The 15252-nt window shown below is 36.8% G+C and overlaps 1 protein-coding gene across 1 annotated transcript; it reads right to left on the bottom strand.

Annotated features, from left to right (window-relative positions):
- Window positions 1–536: 536 nt before the first annotated feature.
- LOC125234959 lies at window positions 537–13704 on the bottom strand. Its single transcript, XM_048141381.1, has 6 exons — window positions 13294–13704; window positions 2679–2737; window positions 2371–2442; window positions 2174–2278; window positions 1955–2065; window positions 537–1771 (listed from the first exon to the last, which is right to left on the bottom strand). Exons 1-6 carry the CDS (start codon window positions 13702–13704, stop codon window positions 1387–1389), a joined length of 1143 nt encoding a protein of 380 aa, XP_047997338.1. The 3' UTR covers window positions 537–1386.
- Between the last annotated feature and the right edge of the window lie 1548 nt (window positions 13705–15252).

Here is a 15252-nt window from a genome sequence, read left to right as displayed (position 1 = left end):
ACGGAAAGTGAAGAGAGGCAGACAAAATGGATTGAAAAACATTTAGGTATTTTGTGGCACGAAGGTTATGTTGATTATAGAGAATTTAGAAGACTTATTTATAATCATATTAAAGATAAGATAATATTCGTTAAAGGTATGGAAAAAATTAAATGGATTAAAGAATTATATTCAAACTGTACTGTTATAGATTTAAGTGAAAAGGGTGCACCGAATTTACAAGAACTGTATAAAAAATATTGTATTAATGATTGTATTTTTAATTGTGTGTACCATAAAAAAACTTGTGCATTAAAAAATGTAATATGTATGAAAAAATGGTATTTAGAAAATCACGTTCCTCTTTGAATAAATGAATGTGCTAAATAAAACGCATTTTATTAACCTGTAAATTATACTCCTGAAAACAATGTTTAAATCAACTCATGATACGATATTGTACTCGTGATACAGGTATACGATCATAACATAAGTATCCTGAGTTGATTTAAACATTGTACATAAATATGGTGGGTTTAAAAAAGAAAAACTTTTTTTTTTTTTAAGTTTATTTAATAATAATATACATACTGGCATAGCTAACTTAAAAAGTAAAGTAGGTGTTTACAAATTAGTTCAAAGTTTCCTTTAAAATATCACTATATAACTATATTTAGAAAAATGAAGCATGTCCCCACGCAAGTGTGTGAATATTGTCTTTTAATATTACTCGTTTATCATCATTCGAAGATAGTGCTACTTTCATTGTTTTTAATATTTACACAAGCTCTTCGATGTTTTATTAACTTTGGTAATTCTATAAATCTAGACGCTCTAAGAGGATTATATTTGTTTATGTTTATCTCGAGATATAAGTTTCGTAGAAAGCTCCAGCCACTGTCCCGTTCTTGAAATTCATCAATTTTCGTGCTCAATGTGTTCAAAATGGTTGAAAATATTTCTTTAAATTCGTAACTCTGATGTAAAATGATATTTTGCGTAGCGAATGATTTAATTTCACATGCTTCATTTTTCGGCAAACCAAATTCAGCAAACAGTTCAAAGTTAACCTTTATAGATCCAAAAGCAAGCCTTCTCGCTTCGAGAATATGTTTAATATGTCTACGAAGAGCGCACAGAAACTTTACCGGTGAGTCATGGAGGCTACTCTCTGGTCCACGCACTCTGTATGATGCTATTCTACTACGGAAAGCGCTGCTTATTTTTTCAATATCAGGAGTTAATTGAACAGAGTTATTATTTTTATGCAAGTTAGTGCGCAAGTGAGCAGAAAAGGCTTTACTTGGAATACTTATGTCACACACTGAACAAAATATGGAGCTATTATGAGGCATTTTGCCTATTGACATAGGAATAGACTAAATTAGACGTAAAAAAGATTAAAGATTATTGGCTTTTTTTATCTGGGAAAAAGGTTCCTTCATCTGTAAAGTCGTCCTTACAACGCTTTAGAATCTTATTTATTCCATCTACTATATCCGAAACGGAATCCACACGATATTTAAAATTAACCAGCGCTTTCTCCCAACGGGCTTCAGATGGAACGTTTTGAATATCTACTACGTTATACAGTTTAAGATCAATAAAAAGATCACCGGTTAACGAAGCTGTGCGACGCACGTAGCCGCCTGGGACGCGACGTATCAGCACGGACGACAGAGAGTTGGCAGCGGATGCTCGACGCTGGGCTTCAACATGTCCTTCGTCACCCCAGTTTGAAAACCAGCCTGGCTTACAATCAGGTGTCTCTTTCTTCGACTTGGTTGTCGTACTGGAATATTAAAAACTTATTTATATTATCGAATACAACAAAATATAATTAGTTAATTAGGTAAGTACTTAACATTTAAGAATTTAAATACTATGGTTTAAAATGTTTAGATTCAAAGGCTAATTACAATTAGTTAAGTAAATATATGTATTACATATAAAATAACTGAATTGAATTAATTACCTTTTAGTTTTGTCTTCTTCATCAAGGTCAGTGTCACTGTCCTGCAACGTATCAGTTATTAACACGGACGATGCGTGCTTTTTCACAGTTTTCTTTGGTTTGATCTTCTTGCTGTAATATTAAAAACTTTATATTACTTCCAGTTCTCATAAATAAAGAGAAATAAATAAAAAGTTCGCATTTGTAGACAAGTTTTCAAACACAGTTTTAATTAATTACCTTTTACTAGCACATTCTTCGACGACGTTTCTGTCCAGCGACCAGCCCGCGTCACGTTTCGGGATCTGAGAAGCGTTTTTCCTTTTGGTTGTTTTCTTCTGAGTCCTACAATACATAGTGATTATCCATCAGATCATTAATAATAACAAAAATTAATAATAAGTCAATAAAATCTTAAATTTAATTAAAATACATACTTTAATGATCCAGATTCATCCTCAGAGTCGAGGTCTTTCTTAGACTGGATTACATGGTACTCAAAGTCAGACCTGAAAATAAAAAATAAGATTCTGTTATGTTCAGTCGAACGAGATTTCACAGTTGTACTTGTACCTCTCTCCAGCGAGGGTTATAAATTTTAAGTTAAAGTTAATACCAATACGCACTTAACTCGCATAAAACTGCTACTTAGAAGGATACTTATCGGTAAATTTAATCGAGAACAAACATCACTCAACACCATATTCAGAATAGTTTATAGCTAAATAAAATATTACAAACTTACGAACATTGTTTCAAGGTGAATTTCTCCGTGTACGTAAAACTCGCACTGTAACACTTGCACTTGTTAGAAAATAGTACAGGAAATGAATAAGCCAGGGGTTTTATTATTAAAACGAAACTGACGTAAAGTCATGAGTTAACAACCTAAAAGCAAATTATAACTAACATAAACTACAACATTTGCAAAAATACAGTAAGAAACCAATATAATACAAAGGTTGATCATCACTGTAATATAATATTCAACTCAGCTAATTATTGAAAAACAAAAGTGTAATATTTCTTTTGTCGGAAACAAGATCCGCATAAAGGTTCCGGCACTAATCAAACGAATGTCGCCGCGTTAAGACCGCGTTCAATGTGCAAGCTATAATAGCTAATAGCTATACTATATTTTGTTACTACGAAGTTATAAATAGAGCATTTAACAAATTAAAATTACAACAGTTCGAGATTTCAAGCCGGGTGCATTATCAGTTTCAAAATCAGAATGGTATGTATTTTACTTTTATTATATTCTGGTATCTTTGAGTACTTTTATTTGGTGTTGAAATATATTTAACTTGATATTTTTTTACAGGGCTCGCAACCTATTAACCACGCTGCTGAAATGACTGAAACCACACCATTTTTTTCGCAAGTTTGTGAAAAACCGAATGATCCGCTCAATTATTCTCAAGACATGGATGCGTACCTGAAATACCAGGATTTGCTCCTGAATCCATCTTTAGAAATTCCATTATCAGGTACACCAGCAAAAAGTCAGAAGAAAATCGCTAAGAAAGGAAAGAGGAAAATAAAAGAAATGGGTTTAAATTCCCATGTCATCAGAAAGGTTACAAAAGGAAAGCGTCTGATTAAAATCAGTATATCCGATTTGGAGCAATCAAATATCGAATCTAATGGGGTTACAGTACAATATGTTGTTCAAGATGACTATGATGAGTTATTAAATGCAACTGAAGGTCTGGTAGAAAAAATTGTAAAAAAGTTGAGTGAAGTGAGTAATTATTAGAAAATTTTATGTTATAAAATGTACTTTACTTTTTAGTTAGTCGTCGTGCTTGTAATATATCTCATTACTTAAATAAAATGGTTTCATGATAAATTAATTGTTTTATTTTTAACATACTAAAACATAGAGAATAAATACGATATTATTTTTAGAGTTTTACCACTCACAATATAGTTGAAATATGTATACTGAGATCTATTATATATCAAAACCATTTATAATTCATGTAAATCGTGATCATTTTATAAGATAAACATAGCGAGTGAGCAACCAGGTAAACTGACTCAAATTACAACTAAATGAGTGATTGCAATTTCGCATACTGTTCAATGTATGTCATGATTTTAATATAATCAAAATTTGAACCTTATATCTTTATGAAAAGTTCTGCTTTGCAAAGTGCAGTATATGACATACGCTAGCCTTTAATTTATACTGAACTCTTTGTTATGGGTGTCAAAGAAGATCATATTTTATATACGTTATTTTAAACCATATATTACAAAATTCGTAGTAGATATGACGTGGGAGTACGTAATCCGAAACAGCCAATAGCATAACTGGGTCTACATCACACTTATAAAGTTTTTACAATGTTTCATATAAATAAAAATGGTGATGTGTAGTATGTCGGGTTGTGACGACCGACAACCTCAACACGTAAACCATTCCTTGGCTTGGCCAACCGAGGCATGTAGTGTTGAATTCGAGACTTGGGGATCTCTGTATTTACGCGGTCGATAGATATGGAATCCCATACCCGGAGGGGGTCAAACTCAATCGATGCATGTAAAACGCGACTACACCAGAGTTCACACTTTGGGGTCCATTCGTGTTCTGCGACGCTGACGAGCTGATCAGACACGTTGTGTGTAAACGCCACTGTCAATCGAGCAAACGCTTGAGAGAGACCACATCTGAGATTGGCCACCTCGGAGAGTGTGTTGCGTTAAGCTTTTGCTATTTAATATCATACCTAACTTAACTTTACGGCTTACATTTTCGAAATGGACCATTTAACAACGAACACCATACTTCATCTGTTTCAATCAAATGAACGAATCCGAAATGTTAAGTTAAAAATCTGATTGCGCTTTTACAGTTCACAAGTTCTAATTCTAAATATGCAATCGTAAACCTTGTGTGCTTTTTAAACCATCAGAAAACCTATTGAGAGTTTCAAATCATGAGAAAGCCGATTAGGAGTTTTAAATCATCTGAAAACCTATTGAGAGTTTCAAATCATGAGAAAGCCGATTAGGAGTTTTAAATCATCTGAAAACCTATTGGGAGTTTTAAATCACCAATAAACCTGAGTACGAGTCCTAAATATGAAGTGATATTGGGAGTTTTCAAATCTTTGATTTGAAACTCCCAATAATCACCTACTTATCATAAATGTATTGGGAAGCTACAGTTAAGATATTAATTTCTTTGAAGAGTTCTCTTACTGATTCACGTGTTCCTAAGTTGTAAATAGAACGAATGGCTCTCTTTTGTAATACAAAGATAGTCTGTATGTCAGCTGCTTTGCCCCAAACCAGAATACCGTATGACATTACACTGTGAAAATAACTATGATACACTAGGCGAGCTGTCTCAACATTAGTCAGTTGCCTGATTCTCCTAACGGCGTATGCGGCTGAACTTAATTTGCTTGCTAGTTTCCTTATATGAGGACTCCATTGTAGATTTTTGTCCAATGTTAAGCCAAGGAACAGTGTTGTATCTACCATCTCTAAGCATTCATCATTCAAAAGTATTTTTGTATCGATTGGTTTAACATTCGGCAGAGAGAATCGAATACATTTGGTTTTCTTAGAATTAAGAAGTAAATTGTTGACAGTAAACCACTGCAGTACATCAGCTAACGTGCTATTAATTACATTGTAATCCGTAGATTTTCGGTCAACATTAAAAAGCAGTGATGTATCATCAGCAAAAAGTACTATTTCACAAAAGTTTTTTACTATACATGGCAAATCATTTATATAAACCAAAAACAGGAATGGACCTAAAATTGAGCCTTGTGGCACTCCTAATTGGACAACAGTCCCGCTAGAGCGAGTTTTGTTAACAACTACTGTTTGTGTTTTATTGCTAAGGTAAGAAGACATAAAGTTTAGGGCATTTATAGACAAACCATAGTGTTCTAATTTCAAAATGAGCGTTCCATGATCCACACAATCAAAGGCTTTTGAAAGATCACAAAATATGCCAATTGCATCACAAGAATTTTCCCAAATATTATATATATGTTTAATGAGTACCGAAGCAGCATCGGTCGTGGAACGGCCCCTTGTGAAACCGAACTGTTTGCTTGTAAGTAATCTATGTCTGTTGAAGTGTCCCAGTAGATCATTTAACATTAGCTTCTCAAAGACTTTACTTAGAACAGGAAGTATTGATATGGGACGGAAATTGGTTATATCACTCGAATCACCCGATTTAAAAAGCGGTATGACTTTGCTACATTTCATAAGATCTGGAAAGGTGCCTTGTGAAATTGAAATATTATATATTACGGCCAAGTAAGGTGCTATTATATCTATGACATGACTAATTAATTTAACTGATGTTCCCCATAAGTCTTCCGTTTTCTTTAAATTGAGTGACTTGAATGTTTTAACAATATTTACAGAGTCTACTTGACTAAATTCAAATGAATTATTACATTTCTTAACATTAGCACAAAGTAATGAATGGGCTTGAGCCGCAGAAGAATGTAAACATTTTGTGGTGTTAACGGCTATGTTTGAGAAATAATCTTCGAATGCCGAGGCAACATCGCTGTTCGACATTATTTGTTGATTATCTGATACAATGTTGACTTGACAATCGCGTGATTTACATTTACCAGCTTCTTTATTTATAATACTCCAAGTTGTTTTCACTTTGTTGTCCGACACTTTCAATTTAGAACTAATAAAGTTTTTCTTGGCAGTTAAACACACTTTCTTGAAGATTCTTGAGTAGTTTCTTACATAGTCCAGGAATTCTGAATTCTTGTTCAGCTCTCTCTCATCATAAAGTTCATAAAGTCTTTTTCTACTTTTGTGAATACCTACAGTAGCCCATTCACTAAACTTTGTTTTAACTTTTGACCCACTAATAGATTTCACTTTGAAATTGTTATTAAATTGATTAAGAATTACATTGAAAACTTCTTGATACAAATGATTACAGTCATAATGCGAAAATGGTATTATAGACAAACTATGTTGAATTTCATTTTTGAATGATTCCAAGCGAGATCCAGTAATGGGTCTATATGTTATTGTTTGTGGAGTATCATGAATAACGTTTAAGAAAGCTGCCCTTTGGCCGCTGTGATCGGAATGAAAACAGTTAAATAATTTCTTATCTATACATTCACAGTTACAAAAAATATTATCTAGGCATGTTGCACTAGTCACACCTACCCGGGTAGGTTCAAGAAATAAATTATTATTATGAGCCTATTGTGTCCCACTGCTGGGCAAAGGCCTCCCCCCTCTTTTTCCATTCCTCTCGGTTTTGTGCGACAACTGACCAGTCTCTCAAAAAGGAGTCTAAGTTATCCCGCCATCGCCGACGAGGTCTGCCGGATCCTCGATTTGACTCGAGAGGCTCCCACTGCGTGGTATTCTTGGCCCATAAGTCATCCGGCATGCGACAGACGTGGCCAGCCCAGTCCCACTTTAACTTGGCCGCTTTCCGAGCCACATCAATTATCTGAGTTTTTGAGCGCAGCGTAGTGTTTCGGATTCGGTCCCTTAGTCTCACACCTAGTATGCTGCGCTCCATAGCTCTCTGGCAAACCCCGAGTTTGGACTTCTGAGCTTCCGTCAAAGACCAAGTCTGAGCACCGTAAGTGAGGACTGGAAGTATGCACATGTCCATGAGCCTACGTTTGAGTGACAGAGGTAGGCCTCCCTTCATGAGGTGCTTCATTGACCAATAGCTCTTCCAGGCGTTCTCAGTTCGTCTCTGAATCTCTTTTTCTTGTCGCGCCTGGAAAGAGACTATTTGGCCCAAATAAAGGTATTCATGGACATATGCAATATTCTCTCCGTTTACCTCAATCTTACGTTTTGTACTATTAGACATGACTTTGGTCTTTGACATATTCATCTTCAGTCCAACCTCAAGGCTTGCATTGCTGAGGTCTTCCAGCATATGATGTAACTCGGATGCCGTTGAGGAAAACAGGACTATGTCGTCGGCGAAACGAAGGTTGGTTAACCTTTTTTCACCGACGACAAGCCCCTTACCTTCCCAAAGCGGCGCAAGCTTCCGGAAGACATGTTCTAATGTGCTGGTAAAAAGTTTAGGCGATAGCGGATCTCCTTGTTTTACTCCTCTTTGTACTTCAAAGGACGGGCCAGAAGATTGTAATTTTATGGCGGCTGTGCTATGATTATAAATGGTTCTTAAAAGTTGGATGTAGTTAGGGGATAGTTCTTGATGATGTAGAGCTGTGAAAATGGCATGGTGCGATATGCTGTCGAACGCTTTTGAATAATCCACGAATGCTAAATAGAGGGGGAGGTCATGTTCATAGCATTTCTCGATAACTTGGTTTAACGTGTGCAGATGGTCGGTAGTAGATAAGCCGGGGCGGAATCCTGCTTGTTCGGGTGGTTGGTGTAGATCTAAATGTCCCGAAATGCGGTTTTCTACTATTTTTATAAATATTTTATAAAGGTGGGAGACAAGGCTAATGGGGCGATAATTACCTATATCAGCCTTGTCACCTTTTTTATGTAACAGAATTATGTTTGAGTGGCAGAAATTTTTAGGAAATAATTGGGTTTCTATGATTTTGTTGAACAATTTACAAATGTGTGGAACTAAGGAAGACTCTCCGACTCGCAATGCTTCAGTTGTGACGCCATCTTCACCTGCACTTCTACTGTACTTCATTTTTTGAAGTGCCTGATGCACATCGTGTTCTGTTATTGGTGGAATGGCGTTGAAACTATTGTCTCCGGTTGGTAAATCTCTAGTTCGGAGGGGATCAGAGTAAAGAGCCTTATAATATTCTGTAGCAATATTTAAAATTTTGTTTCTGTCTCCCTGCTTTTCTCCTCTGCTATTTCTCAAACTAGTTATCCAGCTTTGCCCCTTTGATGCACCTTTTTTTGCGGCCTTGAGGGAAGTGTTTTTAATTAAGGCTATTTCTACCAGTTTCGTATTATGGTGTCTGATATCTGCGCGGATGCTACGTTTTACCAATTTATCTTTTTCTCTATATTCTGGGCTATTAGTGTCTAGGTGGAAAGACTGTCTTTCCTCTATAAGTTTTAATGTTTTTTCCGTTAGATTTTTATGTTTGTTTTTGGTTGCTTTGATTTTGTTGCTGGCATTTCTTATACTGTTAATAATGTGGTTATACTGATTATCTATGTTCTCTTTTTTTAGGTTGTCCAATGCTTGAAAGTAGTTATCTAATTCTAAATTAAATATGTGTTTGTGCGTTATGAGTGTGTCTTTATCGTGTTTCTGTATTTTAGTTTTCAAAATCAGTTGCTTACGGTAAATCGATTTGGTAAAGCTTAACTTGGCCCGGACTGGTCGATGATCGGAGCTAAATTGTATATTGTTAATTGTTTGAACGTTCTTGATAATTTGGTTGTTGTTTGTAATTATATAATCTATTTCGTTTCTAGTGCGGGAATTCGGCGAGAGCCAGGTCCACCTTCGCTGAGGTTTTTTGAAAAAATAACTATTGGAAATTTGCATGTTTCTTCCGAAGGCAAACTGAATGAGACGGGAACCCCTTTCATTCCGGTCTCCGAGACCATGAGATCCGACTGTTTTAGTGTCATCCAGTGGTTGCCTTTTCCCTATCTTGGCGTTGAAATCACCAATAATCAGGTTGTACGTAGCACGGTGGTCATCGCTAGCTCTATTTAATAGATCATAGAAGTCTTCAACTTCTTCGTCTGGGTGGGACGTTGTTGGTGCATAAACTTGTATTAAGGTTAAAGTCTGGTGTGCTGTGATTTGGAATTTCAAAACTGCTATTCTGTCGGAATATGAGATAAATTCTATGATATTGTCTTTCCATTTCTTTTGGACTAAAAACCCGACTCCACTTCGACCACCTGAATTTCCGCAGTGGAAAAATATGGTGTTTTCTCGTTCTACAGTATCTTCGCCTTCTCTGCGAACTTCGGACAGGCCAACTATATCCCAGTTAATATGTTGAAGAGAATTTTCCAGCTCTAGCAATCTTTCTTCTGTGCGCAATGTTCTGGTATTGTAGGTAAAGATGTTCAATTTTTTATCAGAATCCTTATTATCTTTGGCCGAAGTCGTTTGACGGAGAGGAGGTCGTAACGCCCGGAGATTCTTCGCACCCCGAGTTCTGGACAACTTCCGCCTACCGTCATCGGCGGAGTTATCCGAACCGCCGGGCCCTAGGGGCCATTTCTTTATTTGTTTATCCATTTCAAGAGGGGGGGTTTGGACGATGAACCTACCGCGCTTGTCCAATGCGTGTTGGTAGGTGAGTAGTAAGCCTTCTGACTAGGCTCGTGGGTGCCGCCGTTGATGGACTATTAGCCATTCTTCCGCCGCCACCCTGAGTCAATATCCTACTCTGATATTGACTGTCTGGCTAGGCCAAAATATGCCCTAGCCAGCGTTTCACACAAAATGTGTGCGACAGTTTAACGTCATATCGAGGACGACTACCCGGGTAGGTTCAAGAAATAAATTAAATAAATTAAATGATTTAAACAAACAGAGCATTTTAACAGTACTAGATGACTCGAGCAAGTTAACATTAAAATCTCCACATACAATAACATGTTTTTGGCCCTTGCACACTAACTTCAGAACATTTTCCATTGTAGATTCAAATATGCTGAAGTCAGCTGATGGTGGTCTATAAACACATACAATAATATATCTGTCTAATTCAGCACATGAAATTTCTATAGTTCTTTCTATGGAATATTTTACAACATCTTTGCGCTCTTTACACTTTATACAATTTTTAACAATAATAAGGGAGCCACCATGAACAGCAGATTTTCTGGCAAAAAAACTAGCTAATTTAAAATTAACATAATCAAATATCAACTGTTCTTGTTTCAACCAATGTTCAGTAATACACATAACTTCAACATTATTACTATCTAAAAATAATCCTACTTCTAATTCTTTGCTGGACAAACCCTGAATATTCTGGTGAACAACGTTCATATTCAGGTGTTTTTCCGCTGTCTTACAATCTAGTTTAAATGAGGCATGGGGTCCTTGGCTTTGTCAGCTGACTGAGACTTATATATAACACTATTACATCTATTTGGCTCAATATTGAAGGCCAATAACTCCACTAAATATACAAAAAATTTCTTTGGCAAAAATACCTTCCGTGGAGCTAGCATGAAGCGCTCAATGAATTTATTTAAGTCAAAGAAATGGTACTTTTTATTAACAGCTATGGCATGGTACATTAAAGAATTGTAGTAAGCTATCTTACAATTATAGTCATACTAGCTTTTACCCGCGGCTTCGCCCGCGTAATAAAAGTATTCATTAAGATTTTCATTTGGATCCGTAGGGACCGTAGGTTTCTCTGTAGGTATATTTATCTGCGATTATTTCGATTGCACGTAATACTTTTGCTTGCAATGATTGTAGAAATATTACACATCGACCACAGCGTAGGTAATTCTATATACGCTGGGGAAACCTTTATAAACATCCCACATAGCCCGTATTTCGACACTATGATCGGTGGGTAAAAAGTACTTTTTTCTATTATCCCTTACAATTTTTTACATTTTGCTTATACTTATCGCAAACGTAATCTTCAAGCAAGCAAACAACGATCGTCTTAGAGCACATTGATTGTAAGAGACCGCCGACCAATTATCCGTATCCCTCTAACGATACCCATATCCGTATCCCTAACGCTATCGCTATCGCTATCGCTATCGCTAACGCTATCGCTAACGCTATCGCTAACGCTATCGCTAACGCTATCGCTAACGCTATCGCTGTCGCTATCCCTATAGCTATCCCTATCGCTATCCCTATCGCTTTCCCTATCGCTATCCCTATCCCTATTCCTATCCCTATCCCTATCCCTATGCCTTATCAAGATGTTTAATGATATAACACTTTAAGTTCTCGCGCTTTGTACACATATTTAAAGTCACATACAGGTCGAACGTGATTAATTAACATTATTTTTACCTTTTTTCCCAACGTTTCGATTTAAAGTCACATACAGGTCGAACGCGATTAATTAACATTATTTTTACCTTTTTTCCCAACGTTTCGGCCACGTTGCACTGGCCGTGGTTGCGGAAGACTGACGTCCCAGCAAAATATCACCGGAGATGTAAACAACACAAAACTACCCGATATTAATTTATATAAATGTTCGGGGTAGACAAATAAATATAATCTACCCGCTTTTAGTTAATGTTTATTTCCCACCATGTTTATTTTAAAGGTAAAAATAATGTTAATTAATCGCGTTCGACCTGTATGTGACTTTAAATATATGTTTAATGATTTCTTATCAAGTGCTAAAATATAAAGTTTCATGGTTTTATCTTTTAAAATTAAGAAATACCATACAAACTTTCAACCTCTTTTTCAACCCCTTCATCCCTTTTTTTCGAAATAAAAAGTAGCCTATGTTCTGTCTCAGGGTCTAAAGATTGTCTGTTCCAAATTTCATCAAAATCGGTTGCGTGGTTTAAGCGGGAAAGCGTAACAGACAGACAGACAGACAGACAGACAGATAGACAGACAGACAGACAGAGTTACTTTCGCATTTATAATATTAGTATGGATAATACATTTTCTGCATAAGGTAGTGCACATAATATAATTTTCCCCACACCAGATTTTTCAATAACATTTAGAGTGGACATCAATTTATCTATGCTAAGCTTATCTACATTAAGACTATTTCCTAATAAAATTACTAATGTAGTACTGCTATCATAACATCCCTTTGAAATAAGGTCACATAAATGAGACAAAGTAATGTTTTGATAACAGTAATTTGTCACTTGTTGCTCTAACTGGTAGCTTAATAATGGGCCCATTCCTAACCCAATCTGATCTGAAAAAACAACAGTCTTACTGACTGCTCTAGGGGCTGTTTAACTACTGCCGCATGCCTAGTTGTGTCGTGGGCCACATCGGCTTGAATAATCTTTGCTGGTGGCATTTGGCCACAATTACAATGTTTTCCATTTAATAATGCCTTACACCGCTCCTCCAAATCTCTATTTTCTAGCAGCAATTTATTAAAAGCCTGTATGTGCTCCTCAACTTGTTTTTTAGTGGTCTCATACATGGTGGATACTGCCAAAAGCTCATCTTTCAGCCTGTTAATGTCGGCATTTAATTTCAGAAAATTTGATTCCTTGACTTCCAGGTCTGAATGACAGTCTTGAACCCTGTTTTTCATAACTGTTAATGTGTGTTTTAATTTACTATATTTTTTAATACATGCCTGGCCTTTGATCAGCTTTTGGGTTCTCCTAATATACCTATTAATCTTAATATACTTTTTTAACTTATTACTACTATTAAAGAATACTATGTGTTTGGAGTCCCTACTCAATTGTGTTTCACCGCTTACCAACTCTTGGTACACATTCTGTAACTGCGAAGCATCATAGTGCTCCCGCTCTTTCCTAAACAGATTAAGTTCCTCATTTGCCGCACCCAGTTCTTCTTCTAACTGTGTGATGCGGGCCAAGGCCACTTCATGTGTCGAAGCGCACTGGTTGAAGGTGTCTATTGTGCCTTGCAAACGGTCCACTTCTCCGCGGGCATCAGTCAGCTGCACATCATTGTCCGCCAGCTCCCTTCTCAATTCTGAGTTTTTGTTAATTACCTTCTGGAGCTCCACTTCGCTTTCCTCCCTTTCCTCCAACAACTGCTTCGACAAGGCCCTCGACTCGTGTAGGTCCTGTGCTGTTGTTTTTAGCTGCATCTCTAGTTGTCGTGCCGTTGCCTTGCGAGTTTCGGTCGCAATTTCGGTGTCCATTGTCACTCGTCTGGCTTTCTGAAAGATGTAATAAAAAAGGATGAGTACTTATCTCAATAGAGATTGAAAGATTTGACAAGATGACGACAGAGATGAGAGCTGTAGGAATGAATAAAGTGTGCAGTGTGTCAGTAGTCGGCAGTGTCTGTGGCGAATGTGTCTTGTCTCGTCTTGTGCTTCCACTAGTTCGTCAAGCAAAGGGAAACTGCACGGTGCCAATGTTGTTTGTTTGACGTTGCTCACGGCCGCAGCAATGAGCTTTGTTTGGGTGTAGAAATAAATGATAAATAAAACGGAATACTCTCCCCGTTTCAAACGCAGATTCCAACGGCTGCGATCACTCGTTGACAGTTGGGTAGTCCTGCCTCAAAGTCCAATAAATACTCGGTGTAACGTTGCCAATTTCACCAAAACTGTATCACTGATAATACTTTACTACTTAAATTAACTAACAATGAGTAGAAGTCCTATTTAAAGCTAAAAATAGAATTAAATTTCAATATTTGAAATCAGCTGGTCACAGAGTCAACTTGACAGCTCGGCGACCGTTCGGAAACCTCCATATATGTAAAGTTTAGTAAATATAAAATAGCTAGCATTTAGCTAGGATTTGTGCTGTGATATTATTGACACCGCACGCTGTTCTATCACCATTTATTAGTGCCCGAATCCGAATGCCATGTCCTTACTAAATAATATTTAACTCAATGATTTGTAGCGTTTGCCTGAAGGCCGCCACTTTCATGGCAATCGGTGCAGCCATTTATTTAATGGCCGAGTAATGTCTTCATATTTTATAAGTTTTTGCGTTTCATCCTGTCAATGTTATTGCATGTCCGAAAATGTTATTGAAGCATTTTACTACAAAACATGTTCTTTTATTTCATTCAAATACTACAATAGTAATACATTACATCAGAGGCCGGGAAAATGAGGATTTCCGGCCAAGTGGATATATACGGCCGAGCGAGCGTGCGAGCGAGGCCGGATAGGGATACGAGGCCGGGAATCCGTTTTCACGCCGAGGCATGTATAGTGCTTTTCTCAAACATACAATGAAATAAAAAAAAAATGCTCTAAAGGACAATATTTTATAAAAAAAAGTTACTTTCCAGGCCTAGGCCTGAAAAATAATACGAAATCCCTTTACAGTCCTCTCGAGTTGTTGCGCCCAAAAAGCGATACATCCCAGCCCATTTTAAGGAACGTAAAGACAATATTTCATTGCATGTTTGAGAAAAACACATTACACAGGCAATCTTAAATTAAAAAACAATACCACTAATCACATTTGTCATCCGCAACGCAGGCTTCGTCAGGTGGCCACAAATGCAATCAGCACCATGCTTCGTCACAACAAAACCAATGATGATATCCGTAACAGGCTTCGTCATATGTATATAATAATTTATGTCATATGTATTAATAATTTTGCTTATGTGGTGACGGGTTAAGAATTTCACCACCCCCTTTCTTCCCGTGGGTGTCGTAGAAGGCGACTATGGGATATGGGTCAAATTGTGGCGTAGGCGAGAGGCTGGCAACCTG

The sequence above is a fragment of the Leguminivora glycinivorella genome, chromosome 16 (assembly GCF_023078275.1).
Source record: "Leguminivora glycinivorella isolate SPB_JAAS2020 chromosome 16, LegGlyc_1.1, whole genome shotgun sequence".
Taxonomy (NCBI): Eukaryota; Metazoa; Arthropoda; class Insecta; order Lepidoptera; family Tortricidae; genus Leguminivora; species Leguminivora glycinivorella.
Note: the sequence above shows the minus strand (reverse complement) of the source record. Positions and strands in the feature narration are given on the sequence as shown.